Source organism: Silurus aristotelis, assembly GCF_946808225.1.
Source record: "Silurus aristotelis genome assembly, chromosome: 5".
Taxonomy (NCBI): domain Eukaryota; kingdom Metazoa; phylum Chordata; class Actinopteri; order Siluriformes; family Siluridae; genus Silurus; species Silurus aristotelis.
This window is the reverse complement of record NC_139578.1, coordinates 11,681,879-11,702,626: the sequence shown is the minus strand read 5'-3', so window position 1 is coordinate 11,702,626 and position 20,748 is coordinate 11,681,879. Positions and strand designations below refer to the sequence as shown.

Genomic DNA, 20,748 nt, shown 5'->3' with positions numbered 1-20,748 from the left:
CAGAATATAGAGCAGGTGAGTCCTTTAGTCGTGAGCACAGTACAATAGGGAGGAGAAAATAAAAAAAGGAAACAAGGAAAACAAGGTAAAGAGGAGCATTAGGTTTGTCTCGGGAGAAACGATAGGAAAGAAAACACACTGATGCACCTATACGCATCTCTAAAACATTATATGCATCAGGGAATTAACCCACAATTTTACATTATCAGGTTTTGCACTGAAGTGCACAATGTAGTTCCATCTGTAAGAAAAAACGTATCACTGTCAGAGTAATTTGTTAAGGAATGTTAAAAGGTGAATTTATAACCCAAAAAAACCTTCTCGAGTGTGATGGACAGGAGTTGACGCTCCATCAACAAAGTTTCACTTCCCCGTTTGGCCAGAAACACTGTTTCCTGTTTTATATGTCTTAAATTGGAGAGTGTATGACTTTTAGAGGAACAGGAAATGGGGTGTGTGTCAGAGGAAACAACCGTTCAATTCACGCACCCACACACAGCGCATTAAGCAAAGTTCAAATACACGTATGTTTGCGTTAGAGAAGAGCAAATGCTTTTTGGTGTAAAGCTCCTCTTTTGTGATAGAGGGAGTGTTATAGGTCATAAGCACTTTAGTGATTTCGATTCCCTGTGTGTGTGTGTGTGTGTGTGTGTGTGTGTGTGTGTGTGTGTGTGTGTGTGTGTGTGTGTGTGTGTGTGTGTGTGTGTGAGTGAATGTGTGTGTGAGATGTGTTGACTTTACAGAGAATCCACTCTTATTTAGTCCTTTCAATTTCAATAGGCTGTAATTAAGAATATGTCTTGCTGCAAACACACTTCTCTGACGCTTAAATCCAGTGTCACATAGTACTTGTGTTGTGTCTAGGGAACGGAGGAATAGTGAGAAAGTGGGTAAGGACACGCAGGACAAAACCAAACAGCGAATGCCTAAAAAAGCAGCATCATCGACCAACCTGCTGACCAGATCTCCAAGTCTAGAGGGGTGAGTGGGTTTGCATTCATCTTTCATCAGAGACTGTTTCTTTTACAAACATGGACTGCTTCCAAACACTGTAATTAGCCTTGAACTATTAGTAGGTCCTTTCTCTTGGCAGCACTCAGAAAAAAAACCCCACGATAGCTTCATGCTGCTTGGAAAGAAAGAAACACGGATTATACAAATCCGGCTGTTATGGATGTTGTCTGAAAACCAATGGGGTATAATCATGTACTTTAACAGCGAGCTCCTTGCTTTATAAAACATTTGATAGATGTTGTGCTGGAACTTTACAATAAATTATGGGGGATACTGATAATGTGCACATTTGAAAAGTCTCACTGGGATTATGGGCTTCATAATTTAACTCTTATGAAAGAAAAGTCTGTTTCCTTATTTTCATGAGTTTTGAATTCATCAATCTATTATAATTTCATGGTACATTTACTAACATATAAAAAAAGCTTTATAAAGTTGTTATTTCTGGATCCAACCCAATTAATTAAGAGCAAAGGAACTTTTTATATCCTAAAGGATGTAATACCCACTTTACTTGTGTATTTAAAAAGATGCAAAGTAATAAATAGTCATATAGGATGGAGATAAGTGGCAGTTCTCAGTAACATTCCTTTATCTTCTTTATCTCCGTGCAAGCAACTGTGCATGATTGTTGCAGATATATAGATATCTTTGCCCTAAGCTTTAAAGCCTGCCGGATTTTATCATGTAGAAACATGAAACAAGAGATTCACACAGACCTTTTAAAATGATGTACAGTTCGTATTGTGCAACTGATACTTTCCATGCACCACTGACAATATTGCTGTTTTTTTGTTTTGTTTTGTTTGCTTCTTTGTTTCAATAGCCGAGCTAAAGACCTCCTCTCCAGCACAGGTAATAAAACATCGCTTTTCTCACATTCTTACAAACACTGTTGTGTGAAACATCGACAGACTGTTTTCCTGTTTGCGTCCCGATCCAATCCAGCTCATGCAATCGAATCCAATCCAAACACTGGAGTTTAAACTACATTGGTGTATGGAAAAACAAACTTCTCAACTCATATAGCAATAGGTGAAAATTTGTAGAGAACTGTTTCACCATTGTTCGTGCGATAGGCGTGCATATTTCTCTGAGTGCTTTATCAGCCCCGAATGAATTTTCACAGCAGTGTTCCTTGGCAAATGATACAAAGGAAACGCTTTACAGTTTGAAAACCCTAAGCAGACACACTCCTTCACAAGCATTTAAATCTTAATGCTGCACTACAATAAAAACAGTGAAATGAATGCTTATTTAAAACAATTTTCCACTATTGGAAATTTGAACTTATATTTCATCTTCAAGAGAAATTCTTTGGCTTGGCAAAAAACAACACAAAAAAAACATGCTGAGCAGGTTCATCTTGCTCTAAAAGAAACTACGCATTATGTAAAAGATAAGTTTATTGATAAGATACATAAGATACATAGATCAAAATTTTTTTCCTTCACATGGGAAAAGACGTGTAGAAGTATACACGCCTGCATGTGCACACATACACACTGACGCACAAACACTTGCTGCAGCATTAGACACAGGAGAGCTTGTTTTTGAAGCTGGAAGTTCACTCAGCGTGGTTAGTTGCATTACCACACGACTCTAAACTCTCTGACAGGAATGATGAATGTCTTCTTTTCTCTGCCACAAGAACTAGAAACTCAAGGGAAATGTTTTTTTATTTTTATTTCTCCTCACTATTTTTTTAAAAACATCAAGTTATCTCAGCGTATCTGTTTCCTAAATCCTTACATGAAAGCGGAACAAATAAAGAGCCAGTAAACCAGGCAGCCTGTTTTGGAGGTGGATTGAGAGCAGGATTAAGGGCTCACTATTTATACTTTTTACTAAAAATCCTTTTAAGCTTGGATTAAGATGGTAGAATTGCTAAAGTCAAGAATAGCACGAGAAAAATAAAGGAATCTAGGGATTATTTACAAAATCTTTTCTATACTTCACTTCCTTTGTGCGCAATATTATCAAATGCCATGTATACCATGTTACATCCAAACAGAGTAGTTTTATTAGGATGACTCAAAGCTAACTGACTCTGCCAAGAGCAAGTGTTTTTTGGCTTTTTACTTTTCATTGTCATAACACTGCGCTGGACACAGATGGGTTTTCATGCCCCGACTTCATAAACAGGCCAACAAGCATTGTGGTTTCTTTTTTTTGGCTGAATTGAGCTAGAGAGTGTCACAGGGAAACTGCTGAAGACAAATCTGGGCCACGGTGTTGGCGCATGGTCGAGATCAGGTGGTTGAGGGGATTGTACTCTGCAGTCTTGTTTATCTGTGTATTTCTTTCTTACAGGGTCCCAGGGATCAAGGAGAGGAACACAAGGTAGGTGTTTTTGTTCTGCAGTTGACAGCTGCACACAGTAGTATGCAAACACTGGCTCACTGAAGGTTGCTATAGGAAGCGCATGAATGCATACAAGATGAATGCCAAAGCAAAACTACATGAGTGTCACACATGATTTTGCAATCACATTGAGCAGACAAGGAAGTATTCTTCTAAATCTAGTAAATAGAATAAACAAGCAGCAATCATTAGTACCTAGGAGGTGGAATGTTAATAACCTACTACCTAGAAACGTTGGAAAAGAAGGTCTACCAGTTTGCCTAGCTCAGTGTATTTGTTGCAAAATGTCGCTTATTAGACCAAACTGGATTTTTAATTTGAGCACTAACAATCCAGCTAATATTTTGTTGTCTAAATTATTAGGTAGGTCTGATAAAGACAACTAAAATTAGGCTAAATTGTTCAAGCTGCTAGCAAGCTAATAAATGTTAGGGTAACATTGGAAATAAAACAACAAATCACATTTGCTAGTCAGATTTTATAACGTTAGGTTAAAATAATAAATATAATGTAAACCAAAATTTGTTAGCACAAGTCAGCTCTCATGTCTAAGCGTCTGCCTTACATGCTTACATTATGGAATACTTCAGGCTCTGTTTATGGTGTGTTTGAATCTTATACATTTTAAATTTTAAATCCACTGTACATATTATAGTTATATAATATAGTTATAGTATTATAGGGACGCAACATTTGCTGAATATCAGCCCAACAATGATTCTGAACTTGGCATGCTGATGTTCATGATATCTGTACCATTTGCTTTTATACAAGAGTCCTATCAAAAAGAAATGAATATTAAGTTGCTGACGTTTTGGACACAACATACATTAGGAGTTTAAAGATTTTACACGGAACGTTCTTGGGATCCGATAGCAGGTCTTCCACATCCTGATATTGGGTTGCGACCTGGTTGTTATCGACCTAGGCATTCATTCTCTTTAATTTTTGCGGCACCCTATTTTGTATCTCTGTTATGGTTACATATTATTTCAGGACTTCATTTTAACAAGTAGTTATTTGGAGGTTAATATATATTTTGGTACACTGTTTAATTTTTTTCTGTAATTCTGTGTTGATCATATAAAATAAAATATCATTTGCTAAGATATTGATTTATGCTAAACAAAAGCATTATTGGAAACATTATTAACAAATCTTAACATAAAATATATCGTGATATGTGTGTCTCTTCGGCAGAATTTCAGAAATTCAAAAAACGAATGTTTCATGTGACTATTCCCTGTTTTCATTGGATCTTAGGCCAGTCAATTAAAATGTTCATCCGTGGCCGGCCGATCACCATGTACATTCCTTCGAACATCCAGAACTATGAAGAACTTAAGATGGACCTTCCTTCTGAGAAGCTGGAGCTGGATTGGGTGTATCCACTTTCAATTATGGTTCAGGGCCATCAGAATCAGCCTTTCTATGAGAAATATGCATTACACTATAATTCAAATGAAATTCCTTGACTTGCTTCTAGCTATGGATATCGTGGACGTGACTGTAGGGGGAACTTGTATGTACTTCCATCAGGGGAGGCTGTGTATTTTATCGCATGTGTAGTGGTTCTGTACCACATCACCAGACGAACGCAGCGATATTATCATAAACACACGGACTGTGTGCGATGGTGAGTATGTAACATCAACCTTAAACACAAAGTATACAGAAAATATACACATCTTGCTACAAGTTAAAATATTTATTTTATTGTTCCGCATGTTTGACTTAGATTTCATCACTGCTTACTGTTAAAAAGACTTTTTAAAGGAAACCAAAACACACTATATTTATAATAAAATAGTTTTATGTGTTTAGCAATTCTGGTTTTAATTTATTGATTGGTTCTGTATATTTTTTTTTTCTCATGAAAAGGGAGACATTGCTAGTGCAGTTTCAACTAAGTTTATTAGGAAAACTAACAAACATAATGGACAACAGGTTTTTCTTTTAGCAATTATGTTTCTAAAAAACAGAAATGTTTTTTCTTGTTTTTTCTCACTCTACTAATTTCCAGCAGTGTTCACTCCCACACTGGTAAAAAAATACATTATAGATATGGTGGAGACACATATAAAAATGTATTTATGTATAAATACATATATACATATAAAACACGTTATACATCCTAATCCAATCCACATTTGAGTTTACTGAGTTACACATTTACTAAAATTGTAACAGAGTTTTAGTGCAACAGACCACCTCCTTCCCATGTAGTTGGTTTCCCAGCGTACATGATAGCAGACCACATGCAAACTATACTGAACAAAATTATAAATGCAACACTTTTGTTTTTGCCTTCATTTTTCATGAGCTCAACTCAAAGATCTAAGACTTTTTCTATGTACACAAAAGGCCTATTTCTCTCAAATATTGTTCACAAATCTGTCTAAATCTGTGTTAGTGAGCATTTATCCTTTGCCGAGATAATCCATTCACCTCACAGGTGTGGCACCCCCGGACCCCCCCAAATTTCCATGAGGTTAGCTCAAGAAAAATAGGGGCAAAAACAAAAGTGTTGTGTTTATAATTTTGTTCAGTATATGATCTGTTTCAAACCACAGCCACTGTGAAAAAAAAAAGTTTTTTTTTTTAATCATTTCCATCTTTGTCATCTTTTTTGCTCTGTAGTCTTGCAGTCCATCCAAACAAAAAGTTCATAGCATCCGGACAGACGGCAGGTGTGGATAAAGATGGCAAGGTAAGTTTGGCGCTCTGAAGTGAAACTGAATTGACCTGATTCGCAACGCTATATTTTTAATGAACTGGTTGTTGCAGTTCTCTTATTTCCCCCAGTGTCTAAACTGTCAGTGTGTATTCATCTGTGTTTTTTGCTCACCAGCCATTACAGCCATTTGTGCACATCTGGGACTCTGCTACACTGTCAATGTTGCAACAGGTTGGTCTGGGTACATTCGAGCGAGGTGTCGGATCTGTGGCCTTTTCAAGTGCGGTGCGTATTGTGTAGTAGTCATAATATATAGCGAAGTGAGACGATGCAAGTAAATATTTTGATAAGCTGTCGAGATGCTATCATTGTTGATTGTTTTGGCACAGGATTCCGGGACCTTTCTGTGTGTGATCGATGATTCCAATGAGCACATGCTGTCTGTCTGGGACTGGAACAAAAACAGCAAAATTGTTGAACTAAAGGTATATACATGCACAAACACACCCATGGAACAGTCTTTCATCGTTACCGCCTATATAGTGAAAAAGAAAACCCCTTTTAGGTTTAACATGTTAACACTACGGATGTTAAGCCTGTAAAACACGTCAGTATCCTGCAGTTTAAATGAGAAAGTGTTATTTTTGGAATATCATGTTATCATTTATGCGTCAGCTAATTTTTCTCTAATAGTAACTTAGTCAGTTAAATATGCTTTCAGCTCTCTCTGTTTAATTCCTGTGCGTATCTCTGGCACAGACATAGAAAAATGCCTTTTAGCTACTTTTCTCAGAGATGTTGACTTCCTCAAGAGCTATTCTATTGCAGGCACCATGGCAACGGTGTAAATATTTAGCCGTGATATTGAGTAAACGAGCATGGGGGTTTAAAGGAGTTGGTGTTCGTCGAGCTAACGTCATCAATGCTTTCTTTTTTAGTAGTTCCTGTTGGGGTTGTGGGAGTGTGTTCATCAGAGTGTAACCATTCGTCTTGATCTCCCTGCTCAATGAATTTATAAGCAAGAAGATGTGATTTAGTATCTCAATAAAACCCATGTTTACATACTAATCTGATCGCATGTTCAACTTCTGGTTGATTGAAGTATGGTTGTAACTATGCAGCTGTTCAGCCTTGTGCTCCAGAGGCGTTGTTAGTGGCGACTTGGACAGTTTAATTAGACCTCCTTCCTGGATGCACAAGAAATCTACAGCCAGAATAAAATAGATTCTTAAAGAATGACTGTTTGAGAATTCCTCCATTGCATCCTTCATGCATATCAGAACAAGCACCTCTACGTTATCTGTACAGAATATTCATGCTGATCATAAAAGATAATGGTAAATAAGCGTTAAGGTCATATGAGGGTGGACAAATTGATGTATATTTCATGTTATAAATAGTCACCAAAAAATTCAACCAAATTGTTTCAGATGTGCTTCCATTTCCACATATATACATGCTTCCATATTCCATATCGTTTTTCAAACTATGCTCTAATTAAAGAGACACTCATTCACTAAACCTTGCCGAAGTATACTCTGCAAAATTTTCATTCAGTGACCAAGCCTAGGATTGAATAGATTGCTACATTGTTGCTAAACTATTTTATTTTATTATTTTTATTTTTTTATTTAGACCTGCCTTATGTCTGTAAATAATCCTCTAACCTGTTTTTTAACTACATTTCTGATTTCCGTTTGGATTATTATTTATTAAAATTGCACTTTCCTGCAATTGCGTCTGTCTGTGGCTGCTTTACATGAAAGTACACAGAAGTAAAACTCCACAGATACATTTTAATTTATTCGATAATTTATTGTTCGCCACCTTAATGGCTCCTGGGGACCCATGAGACTGGAGCTGTGACTAGTCCAGAGGCCAAACACAAAGCAGGTGAACACAATTGTGTAATAGGGTGGAGAAAGGACACGGAAAGAAGGCATATGTCATAGTAAACCTAACCACACAGAGAACCCAAACAGTAGTGCTTGGGGAGTTCTAATAAACACAGCTAGCATTTATGTTCAGTGATGCTCTGTCTCATATGACATTTTTACATGAATATTTTAGAATGGGTTTTCTAGAAGATTTGTAATTAACCTTACAAGTTTTTCTTAAACGTATTAAATCTATGTATGTCGTGATTTCCAGAGCACTAATGAAGCAGTGTTTGCGGTGGAGTTCAACCCTGCAGACACCAATAACATCATCACTTGTGGGAAGTCTCATGTTTACTTCTGGTCCCTAAATAATGGCACGCTGACCAAGAAGCAGGGCATCTTTGGCGTGAGTTCTGATAGATTTTATATCTTCTTCCAGTTCAGGATATAAAACATGAGAGGGGTTTAAACTCACTGGAATATAATAAATGATGAATGTGCCAAAACTGTGTTTTATGTGTTTTATTCCTATGATACAGCAGTAATTTGAAAACAATTTGTCTTTTTTTAATAAAAAATCACCTGTATGTTTTTACCATTTTGTTATGTTGCGGAAAACCTGAGAATTCATTCATTCATTCATTCAGTTTTATTTGTATAGTGGGGGTTAACAATGGACATTGTTCCAAAGCAGATTTACAAAGATAAACAGGTTATAAAATTAAATGTATATGTTAGTGCCTATAAGTGAAGCACCTATAGGTGTATCCCTAATGAGTGAGCCAGTGGTTACAGTAGCAAGGAAAGATTCCATCAGATGGTAAGAGGAAGAGACCTTGAGAGAAACCAGACTCAAAAGTGAATCCATCCTCATCTGGGTGGCACCAAATGTCCATTCATTGTATTCTTATTATTGTTCAGATGGGCACTTGAATGCAGAGTTGTTTGTGCCAAGAATCAAGTAAGATCCTATGATCACCAGCTATATATTAACTATAAACCTTTGTTTGATCACCGGCATCTAGACATTAATGATACACAAAAATGTGCCGAATCTGTCCTGAAGATTTTTCCACAGAGGCACAGCATTACCTCTGACTGGTAGTAACGTTGACTCTAGAATCCTGCAGACAGTAAACGATAAATAAATAACTTTTTATAATAAATATCACTATTAATCTAGGATTTTCTGCTGTGTACATTCATAAGTTTTCATTATAGTAACATAACATATTAGAGTGCATTAATATAAACCTGTGATGTGAAATATGCTTTATTTTTTAATACAGCACAGGTGGACATATATTATATTTATTTACATTATATTAATCCGTCTATTCTAATGCATTATCGAATAAATGGACTAATATGGCATATGGGCCATTGAACCTAGTACTAATAATAAATAGATCTTTAAACGTTGTTGTGATGAAGTTAAAGACTCAATTATGTTCTCTTACTCTTGGTTATATTTTATTTTCTCTGAAAAATACTGTTTTTTTTTGTGTATGTGTTTATGTGTTTGTCAGAGAGAGTGAGAGAGAGCAATCAGGGAAAGAGGAAGGCTGATGAGGAAATGACTATTTATTGCCCATATAACATTTGTAAGAATAGGAACTTGTCTCTTTTTTTTTTTTTCTTTTTTTTTTTTTTTTATCGTGTGTTTTCACATCATTTTTAAATCACTTGTGTTTTATTCCTTAATTTATCAGCACGTTCTGAGCAACCAGAATCGAAAAATTCAACAGTAGTAATAATTATAATACATTTTATTTATGGGTGCCTTCCATGACACTTAAAGACACCTTAGGTGCTGTGTTTTATAGTGATAAAATAGTATTAATATGTATTTTAGATGATTGTAGATTGATTGGTGTTTTCTTGTTTGTTTTCTTGTTTTTGCTTACAGAAATATAAGAAGCCCAAGTTCATCATGTGTTTTGTGTTCAGTTTAACGGGGGATGTATTAACAGGTGATTCAGAAGGGAATATCCTCACATGGGGCAAATCAGCCGCTGACATCAAGACATTGGGCAAAGGTGCAAAAGGTATAAGTCTTTGCATTGTATTTATCAGCATTATGAACATCAGCCCTGTCAGTAACATTTTTGAAATGCTTAAACAGACTGAAACACTAAAAATCCATCATGTTTCATGATCTCTGGTTTTGAAAGCAGCTATAAGAGCAGTAGTGATGTGCAAATGTTGGAACGTTTGTCTCATTCTGTTTGACGTGACGTGTGTGGATTCCTCTCTCTTTGTAGAAACGTTTCAGATTATGAAGCAGACACGAGCGCATGAGGGCAGCGTCTTTACCCTGTGTGTGCTGCAGGGTGGTGCCCTGCTCAGCGGTGGTGGGAAAGACCGCAGAATCATCCGCTGGAGTGCAGACCTAGCACCCGAGAGGGAGTGTGAGGTGAACAGTGTGTATGTGGATATGTGTGGGTTTCTGTGTCTTATGGATGGGGAGTGTGTGTGTGTGTGTGTGTGTGTGTGTGTGTGTGTGTGTGTGTGTGTGTGTGTGTGTGTGTGTGTGTGTTTGTGTGTGTGTGTGTGTGTGTGTGTGTGTGTGTGTGATTGAGTGTGTTTGTGTGTGAGTGTGTGTGCATGTGACCTTGACAGTAAGATTTGCCTTTATGATCTGTCCAGATTCCAGAGAATTTTGGAGCGGTCCGTACCATTGCAGATGTGGATGGAGAGGAATTGCTTGTTGGAACGACCCGGAATGCGATTCTCCGAGGCACATTCTCAGATGGGTTTGTGGCTATAGTGCAGGTGAGATGTCTCAATCGGATGAGAGCTTTTGCAACGTTTTGCCCCTAAGGAAGCGATGTTAAGCCATATTGAGGAAGTGTAATAGAATTTTTGTAGTCGCAAAGCGTCGATCTGTCAATGGGAATGAGCACAAGTACATCTTGTCTGTCTAGCCTCTTAACTTTTTACACATGTATGCTGTTAAACTGCTCAAACTACATGGACTTCATTTCGAGTGTGTTAGCATGAATTTAGGGCAATTTTAGTGTTATGATCGAGTCACTTTGAACTCACATTGGCTTGTTTGGTTGATGTTGGACAGTTTGGTTCTCTGGGCATGTGATTCTTTTCAGAAGGGTTCACAGTCCAGGATTTTTTTTAATCATACAAAAAAACATACACAGTGGGCTTTCAAGGACTTGACAGTTGAATTTGAATCAACTTTTTATGATTTTTCTGTAAAAATGTAAATCCTAAACATGATTAATAATTATATTAGTCTAAATTAATTTGGTTACATGTAGAAGACACTGAAGACACAATGAAGATCTAAGATAATGATTTGGCTTGAGAATGCACAGCAATGCCCAGTGTAAAAAAACCTTTTTGTCTTTTTTACTTTTTTTGAACTAACAGCTGTGACTGTTAAACATCTCTTTCCAGATGTATTCCCTTCTTTGCTATTATAATATCTGAAACTCTTCTGGACTTATAATATTCTTTACTGTTTTGGGATTTTTACCAGATATTTCAGAGTAGGGATGTGATTATTTGGTCACAAGAACACTGATATTATGAGAGGGGGTCTGGGGAACAGTCAGTGTTACAGTTCATCCAGGTGTTTAGTGGGGTTATGGTTGGGGATCTGTGCAGGACACTCAGGGTGTTTGTACACAGGGATTATGACATATTAAAGAAGTTTGGGCCTCTTAGATCCAGTAAACAGTTACAGCATTCATTCTATTTTTTTTATTTCTTTTGCATTGTTTTTTCTTGCACCAACAACAAGCTCCTTGTCCTAACAAGTCTTAAAAGAACAACAGTAATTACCTTATTGTATAAAGAACTTGCACACTTAAGTATTTGGGATGACCTGGGATGATTATGCATATAATGTCTAAATGTGTACTAGTTTGAGACATGCCTTCTAGTGGATAAAAGGCTGAAACTGAAAAAGTTCACAAGAAAATATTCAGCTCAGAGTGTTGGTGGTTCTACAAATTTGCCTGCTACTTTGAAGGTGCTTTATGAGGAGCTTTTCCCAGTATTCAAACATGTAAACCCTGCTCTACAGACTACTGTGTGGCTGCTACAAGTGTCTGTTTACACTACATGTGTTCATGGTTATATTTTTATTTTGGCTACTTATTCAGTAAAATGTGTCTTTAAATAGCAGTTTAACTATATTTTATTTTCCATGGTAAATTTACATTCACTGTAAATGACTCTTTTTGTTTCTCAGGGTCATGTCGATGAGATGTGGGGTCTGGCCACACACCCCTCTCAAAACATCTTCATCACTTGTGGAAATGACAAACAAATGTGTGTGTGGAATGCTGAAGATCACAGCCTGGGCTGGTGCACCACTCTGGAGGTATAATGGATAACATACACAGCTATACATAGCTGAGGTTTGTTAGTTAGAGGTTTATTCATTTTTGGAAATGTTGTGTTTTAGGAGTCAGGTCTATGTGCCGATTTCTGTCCCAATGGATCTGTCGTTTCTGTCGGACTCTGCACAGGAAGGTAAAGTCGCGTTTTATTCGGTTCATTTAAATTTTATTTGTATATCGCTTTTAATAATGGATATAGTCACAAAGCAGTTTTACAGAAATAAATATCTGTCTGTCTGTCTGTCTGTCTGTCTGTCTGTCTGTCTGTCTGTCTGTCTGTCTGTTTTATATACATACAAATAAATAAATATTAGCTAGACAGACAGACAGACAGACAGACAGACAGACAGACAGACAGACAGACAGACAGACAGACAGATAGACAGACAGATAGATAGATAGATAGATAGATAGATAGATAGATAGATAGATAGATAGATAGATAGATAGATAGATAGATAGATAGATAGATAGATAGATAGAGTTCATAAATAAAAGTGTATACATAAAACAGTGTGTCATCACTGTAATATCTATTATTGTGTAGTATATCATGTACTTAATGATTATTTTTTCTTAAAATCTCATTGAATTCTTATTTGTGTTTGGGTTCTTTTTATACTAATTCTAAGTTCAAGAAAAAAGGCAATTCAATAAAAATTTTAATAGTAATAAATTAATTAATTAATAATAAAAAAGTTTTTTAGGTTTTTCATCTTTTGCACAGTTACCACAGATCTGTCTTATCCACAGACATACAGTAGAGGTTTTATGCATTTCTTATTATCTGGCTGTAATGTAAATGTTAATAAATCAACATTGTAATAACTCTCTCTTGTTTTTTGGTCGGTTTTGCTGTGTTGCAGGTGGCTGGTGCTGGACCTGCAGACCCATGGAATTGTGTCTGATTTGACCGATGGAAACGAGCAGCTCTCTGTCATGAGATACTCACCAGGTTTGATCACACAGACTAAACTCAGTGTCTGCATTCCACCTCGGAGATGTAGCTGTTCTTTGTAAACTCGAATTATCATCTTTCTGGTAAAACATGTAAAAATAAAGATATTGTTGAGCCTGTTGAGTATGCATCATTACGTTTACCAGAAGGAGAGGCAGATGAACAAAGCCTGATTTAATCACACAGTGATATCATGACTACATTAGTATTTTAAAAGTTGACCATGTTTTCTCTATGGTTTTATTAAAGACATTGCTTTTCTTCTCACAGATGGCAGCTTTTTGGCTGTTGGTTCCCATGACAACTTAATTTATATTTACAACGTGACAGAGGGGGGTCGGCGCTACACGCGCTTCGGAAAGTGCACGGTAAGCCAAGCATGATGGAGCAGATGTGCCCTCACTTGTAACTTTTATTGTGTTATGGCATATTTAGCCATTTGTAGATTTTTACTGCCATTGAGATCATAACAGATAATGAATATAGTTTGTCTAAACCTTTCCACTCTTTTTGGTGTTGCAGGGTCATTCCAGTTTTATTACACATCTTGACTGGTCTAAAGATGGGAAGTATATCATGTCTAATTCAGGAGACTATGAAATCCTTTACTGTAAGTACCTTAGGTCAGATATACACCTACAATGTCTGTCCATCCTGTAAACAATCTGTACAATATTGTTGAAAAGTAACGTCCACTTTGTTCAAGCTTTGTACAAATACGTTAACAGCAGGGTGTTTCTCATCTCCCAGAGGCACCACTGTGTCTGAGATAGATAAAGTATGCTTAGAAAGGTTATCATGACTTTAGTTAGCATACATTAAACATAGCATCTTGGGTCATGTTCCAATTCACTAAAAAGACATCCAACCATCAGATTACAGTAATACACCAGAATTTGTTTAACCTTATCTCTATCCACTGTATTTGTAGATGCATGTATGTGTATAGATTTCATGATTACCATGAAAAACACAACGTTTTCCTGTACTAAGAAGAAAAACTCACTTAAATGGAAGTTTATAGGCAGATATTTTTCTGGGTTTTTTATTTAAGTAAATGTAAATTTTTCAGGTTTTTAGTCAAAAGTATATTCAGGTGTAAATTTTCTTATTTCGCTTTTTATTCTAGTGGTTAGATTTGTGTTATGGATTTGCTCAATTAACAAAAAATAAATAATTTTTAACATTAAATAATAAAATTGAAAAATGAATTCACTGTTGTTTTGGGTTCACTTTTTTGTCTTTTCTATTTATGCTAAGAAAACGATTTATACGTAAAAACTGATTTGTTGTGGCAGGATTTTGTTCTTCACTGATTTATTTCAAAATAAAAAAGAAGTCTCATGTGCATTTGAAAATCCCAGCACTTGTATGTATGCATCATGTCATCTGCTACACAAATTTGACAGCTTGTTTTTGAAACAGGGGACGTGGCTGGGGGCTGTAAGTTGCTGCGAAATCGCTATGAGAGTAAGGATCGTGAGTGGGCTTCCTATACCTGCGTTTTGGGCTTCCATGTCATGGGTAAGAGAGGACACACATAAAAAGAAAATAAAAGAAGTGTGTTTCTGATGATTTTTCTTATTTGAATATATTTTGAATACTAGTATGTGTGGCATTTTGGTGTTGTTTACTGTAGGCGTCTGGCTGGAGGGTTCAGACGGAACAGACATCAACGCTTTGTGTCGCTCTAACAGTGAAAGGCTGGTAGCAGTGGCTGATGATTTCTGCAAAGTTCACTTGTTCCAGTACCCATGCCCTAAACTGAAGGTTAGTAATAATGAAATAATGCATTATTTCGAATATCTAGAAATCTTTTCTTTGCTGCCACTGGAATGTGCTTAAGTGAAGTTTGTGGGTCTTGTGGCAGTCCGTCTAACTTTATTAGACCAACTTTGTCTTGGAATTCAGACCACATGTACGTTAATTACAGTCTAGTCAAAATAGCTTCAACTTAAAAAAATAAAATGCTAAATAAGCCCTACATAGGTATATAAAAATATAAGAATTTGTCATGTATCTATTATATAAAATCTTTTTTTAATTTGAATGAGATTTCTCTTTCAGGCACCCAGCCACAGGTATGATGGTCACGGTAGTCACGTGACGAACGTACGCTTTACTCACAATGACAGTCACCTCCTCTCACTGGGTGGAAAGGACACATGTATTTTCCAATGGCGAGTTAGCAGAGGTGGGACAGGGGACAACAAGGACCATTCAGCCTCTTCGGTTCCTCCCTTCTCCTCCTCTTCCTCTTCCTCTTCCACTGACTGTCCAGAACCAAGGAGCCAAACTGAGAAGGAGACTGAATGAACAGTGATCAGCAAAAAGAAAAAGATAGAATATAAGCTTGCACAGACTAAGTATAATTCAGCCTAAGTTTGACTGTTCTGAAAATCCCATAAAAGTCCTTGACAATGTGTCTTGACTAGCAAGGAGGGAACTTACAGAGTTTTTCCACCAGGTTTACATGTTATACTATGCAAATTCTATCCAGAGGACCAAGACTTATGTTTCTGTGTTATCATATTACAATGTCAGCTAAATGTTTTTGTTGATTAACGTGGCTTTACGTGATCATTGCAATCTAAAAAAAAAAGTGTCCCGTTTATCGTACTCAACATAGTACATGTTTACATTACAGAACTCTTCCTCCTCTCAGTTTCCTTTAACACAATAGTGTCATTTGTGACTATGATTTCCTAGATCTATTTGTGTCTTTACACTATTAAACATAAATCATTTGTCTGTGTCCAGGTTCTCTGGATTCCTCGTATCGCCCAAAAATACATGAACGTAGTTAAATTGGTTGTGTGTGTGTGTGTGTGTGTGTGTGTGTGTGTGTGTGTGTGTGTGTGTGTGTGTGTGTGTGTGTGTGTGTGCGTGTGTGTGTGTGATGAATCAATGGTTTATTTTTGTGGTTTATATGAAATATGAAATCATTTTGTCACCACACTCAAAAGAATGCAGTCCTTGGTGTTATGTTTATCACAAAATGATGCCACATTGTTGTTGCATTAATAACTATTCTCATTTAGGTTGATTTACTGTTGAATCTGGGCAATTCTACTTATATTATCTCGGGGTGGAGGAGCAACAACAACAATAATCATTATAATAGTAATAATATGTTTGATTAAAGGAATGATTATGGACAATAGCTAGTTTGTACCAAAGCGCTACCTAGTGGTCTGTGTCCATATTAAAAGATCAAGCATGAATGTAATATAATCATCGAATGCAGATTTGTCTCAAAAGGACTAAATGAAACATTTCCCGACAGATTAATGTGTGTGATAATGTAATTGTGAACTTTTCATTTTAGTAGTTAATTTGGTCATCATGGATTTAGTAGGGATACAACAGTGTGTATGTCATTGTTATGCTTCTATCCGCATAATAATGAAATATATAACGAGAACAGGAAATAGGTAATAAAAGAAAAGTGGGGCTTTGCTAGAATTTATAATGCTGGGAGACGGGTATGTTTCAGCAAGCGAAAGCTGATACAAGGGGTTTTAATGCTAATCGCTTATGCGGAAATGGAATTGATTGGTGCTGTGTAGCATTGTGGAGAGCCCTCTGCTGGTTGTGATGAGAATTACAAAGAAAACCCTAAAACGACAAGATTTCCTAATCAGGTCCTTTGTTGAGAATCCATATGACTATGAACCTGACGTATATATTTGATTCATTCATTTTCTTTAGACACAAAACAACATAAACTGCATAGTAATACTAATTCTATCAATCACAGCCGATTATCTTTTTATGATTTATTAAATTACAAGCCTTAGCTTTTTAAAACGATACGAAAAGCTCGAACATATTTACTAATGTTATTAATTATATTAAAACATTAATGCAAGTATTTCAACAGCATATTATAGTTTAAGAATTTGGTCAAGACGGTGCTTTCCAGCTCTTCAGGAATCATCATGAGCCAAAGGGGGTCAATTTGACCTTTCAACCAAAAGGGGGCAATATATATATATATATATATATATATATATATATATATATATATATATATATATATATATATATATATATATATATATATATATATATATATATATATACAGTGAGGAAAATAAGTATTTGAACACCCTGCTATTTTGCAAGTTCTCCCACTAAGAAATCATGGAGGGGTCTGAAATTGTCATCGTAGGTGCATGTCCACTGTGAGAGACATAATCTAAAAAAGAAAAATCCAGAAATCACAATATATGATTTTTAAACTATTTATTTGTATGATACAGCTGCAAATAAGTATTTGAACACCTGTCTATCAGCTAGAATTCTGAACCTCAAAGACCTGTTAGTCTGCCTTTAAAATGTCCACCTCCACTACATTTATTATCCTAAATTAGATGCACCTGTTTGAGGTCGTTAGCTGCATAAAGACACCTGTCCACCCCATACAATCAGTAAGAATCCAACTACTAACATGGCCAAGACCAAAGAGCTGTCCAAAGACACTAGAGACAAAATTGTACACCTCCACAAGGCTGGAAAGGGCTACGGGGAAATTGCCAAGCAGCTTGGTGAAAAAAGGTCCACTGTTGAAGCAATCATTAGAAAATGGAAGAAGCTAAACATGACTGTCAATCTCCCTCGGACTGGGGCTCCATGCAAGATCTCACCTCGTGGGGTTTCAATGGTCCTAAGGAAGGTAAGAAATCAGCCCAGAACTACACGGGAGGAGCTGGTCAATGACCTGAAAAGAGCTGGGACCACCGTTTCCAAGGTTACTGTTGGTAATACACTAAGACGTCATGGTTTGAAATCATGCATGGCACGGGAGGTTCCCCTGCTTAAACCAGCACATGTCCAGGCACGTCTTAAGTTTGCCAATGACCATTTGGATGATCCAGAGGAGTCATGGGAGAAAGTCATGTGGTCAGATGCGACCAAAATAGAACTTTTGGGTCATAATTTCACTAAACGTGTTTAGAGGAAGAAGAATGATGAGTACCATCCCAAGAACACCATCCCTACTGTGAAGCATGGGGGTGGTAGCATCATGCTTTGGGGGTGTTTTTTTTGCACATGGGACAGGGCGACTGCACTGTATTAAGGAGAGGATGACCAGGGCCATGTATTGCGAGATTTTGGGGAACAACCTCCTTCCCTCAGTTAGAACATTGAAGATGGGTCAAGGCTGGGTCTTCCAACATGACAATGACCCAAAGCACACAGCCAGGATAACCAAGGAGTGGCTCTGTAAGAAGCATATCAAGGTTCTGGCGTGGCCTAGCCAGTCTCCAGACCTAAACGCAATAGATAATCTTTGGAGGGAGCTCAAACTCCGTGTTTCTCAGCGACAGGCCAGAAACCTGACTGATCTAGAGAAGATCTGTGTGGAGGAGTGGGCCAAAATCCCTCCTGCAGTGTGTGCAAACCTGGTGAAAAACTACAGGAAACGTTTGACCTCAAACAAAGGCTACTGTACCAAATATTAACTTTGACTTTCTCAGGTGTTCAAATACTTATTTGCAGCTGTATCATACAAATAAATAGTTTAAAAATCATACATTGTGATTTCTGGATTTTTTTTTTTAGATTATTTCTCTCACAGTGGACATGCACCTACGATGACAATTTCAGACCCCTCCATGATTTCTAAGTGGGAGAACTTGCAAAATAGCAGGGTGTTCAAATACTTATTTTCCTCACTGTATATATATATATATATATATATATATATATATATATATATAAATATAAAATGTGTGTGTGTGTGTATATACATATATACATTTAACGTACATATATATATATATATATATATATATATATATATATATATATATATATATATATATATATATATATATATATATATACAATTAATATAAGATGTAGGTTGTTTATACATTTTAAATACATCATAAATAAGGCGTCTCAGAAATGATCTATTAAAGGGGAAATACATTAAAGCAGTTTCTAGATGACCTGCAGATATTAAAGGTTTCTCTGTTTAATGTTCATCAGGTAATAAATATTTTAATTGTATTTGGTATTTATTTATTTATTTATTTATTTATTTATTTATTGACCAAGTTACGTCACTGGGTGGCATATTGGTGCAGCAGGTTGCAGGGTCAAAAACAATAGTACATATACAAATTCATCAAAAGCTAAGAGTAAAACAAGGTTTTAAAATAAATTTTAAACGCAGTGAATCTTGGAGAGTTCCTGGTGTAAAAAGGTGGATTGTTCATGAACCTAGGGGCAGCTACAAAAAAAAAAAAAAAAAACAAGATTACATTTACAATGTGAGAAACATGAAACAGATAACAGACAAGAAACAGATACAAAATATTCAATACATGATGTTGGCAGTCTATGGATAATATATGGCCGAAGAATATCAATTATATAGTCAGGAGTCCTTTTATTCACAATCCCCAAGTTCCTTCATTAACTTGGTTTGCTGTGCAGTGATTCTCATGTTACCCCATGTTCACAAGGTTTCATCTGGGTTCTCTGGTTTTCTCCATCCATCCAAAAACCATGCAGGTAGGCAGATTAGCTGTTGTAGATTGTGTCTAAGTGTTAATATAATGTATGTGTGTGCTGCCCTGCTTTAGACAAAAGCATGAAAGTGTACTGGGTGCTCAGTGCTTTTAATGGATAAACATTTCCTAACACCTCATGAGAAAATTCAAATGTTAAACAAACTTGATATGGTGTAAGAATATATAAAAAAAATATTGTAGCGATTGTGTTGGTATGTGTAGAGTAGAAATAAAGTGGTAGTTACATTATATGCAGTGCAATATACTGTAAATTGGTACATCAGATGTGCAACTGTGATAAATACAGTAATGCTATTATAGTACTTTTTTTTATCTACATTTACACACTATCACCTTAAAAATAGTCCACTTGCATAGCAATACAGCGCTCCCAGCATGCTTGCCACTTTTGGGATGTCCTGGAAGGCTTTTTGAAGCGTGTCAACCACTTGCATTTTCATGCTGGATCTTCACAATGGTGTCAAAATGGTGAACTTTGAGCTGGATCTTCATCTTCGGGAAAAAGGTGGGAAGAGAAAGATCATGCTGTTTTCGGCACAAAACTTACATGTAAGGAGAGCTTAGTGGCAGGGTGCATTGTCTTGCTGTCACTTGCTGTCCACGATGAAATTGCAAACGTGGTAATACACGTGCTCTGAATAGCCCCCGTTGCACACCTCCCGATGTACACAGGATGATGTCTTTTGGCATACTGAGATATGAAGTTTGGTGCTTCCTGTGACTGTGCGTGCAGCCTTGTGCTGCCATCTGTTGGTGTGTAAAAAAAATTACATTTTAAAGCTTTTTGATACCACCTCGTGTATGTATGTATGTATATATATATATATATATATATATATATATATATATATATATATATATATATATATATATATATATATATATATATTTTTTTTAAGCTATATAAAAAGATAACATTTTGGAAACGGTGTGGTACAAA

General features: G+C 36.3%; 1 protein-coding gene and 1 long non-coding RNA gene across 3 annotated transcripts in view; both read left to right on the top strand.

Annotated features, from left to right (window-relative positions):
* eml3 (EMAP like 3) overlaps positions 1–16,015 on the top strand; it is a 31,697-nt gene extending 15,682 nt beyond the window's left edge. For both annotated transcript variants that reach the window (XM_083542134.1, XM_083542135.1), the window contains 20 exons: positions 865–981; positions 1,841–1,869; positions 3,328–3,357; positions 4,642–4,762; positions 4,865–5,014; positions 6,019–6,088; positions 6,230–6,340; positions 6,445–6,540; positions 8,207–8,341; positions 9,845–9,983; positions 10,200–10,351; positions 10,585–10,710; positions 12,152–12,283; positions 12,368–12,435; positions 13,169–13,257; positions 13,531–13,628; positions 13,783–13,870; positions 14,686–14,784; positions 14,900–15,030; positions 15,328–16,015. In XM_083542134.1, coding sequence (XP_083398260.1) covers positions 865–981; positions 1,841–1,869; positions 3,328–3,357; positions 4,642–4,762; positions 4,865–5,014; positions 6,019–6,088; positions 6,230–6,340; positions 6,445–6,540; positions 8,207–8,341; positions 9,845–9,983; positions 10,200–10,351; positions 10,585–10,710; positions 12,152–12,283; positions 12,368–12,435; positions 13,169–13,257; positions 13,531–13,628; positions 13,783–13,870; positions 14,686–14,784; positions 14,900–15,030; positions 15,328–15,576 — 2,230 coding nt within the window. In that variant the 3' untranslated portion in view covers positions 15,577–16,015. The remainder of the gene's footprint in view (positions 1–864; positions 982–1,840; positions 1,870–3,327; positions 3,358–4,641; positions 4,763–4,864; positions 5,015–6,018; positions 6,089–6,229; positions 6,341–6,444; positions 6,541–8,206; positions 8,342–9,844; positions 9,984–10,199; positions 10,352–10,584; positions 10,711–12,151; positions 12,284–12,367; positions 12,436–13,168; positions 13,258–13,530; positions 13,629–13,782; positions 13,871–14,685; positions 14,785–14,899; positions 15,031–15,327) is intronic.
* Positions 10,717–11,785, top strand: LOC310726536. The gene is made up of 2 exons (XR_014533785.1): positions 10,717–11,463; positions 11,511–11,785. It is a non-coding gene; the product is annotated as an uncharacterized lncRNA (long non-coding RNA).
* Positions 16,016–20,748: the final 4,733 nt, after the last annotated feature.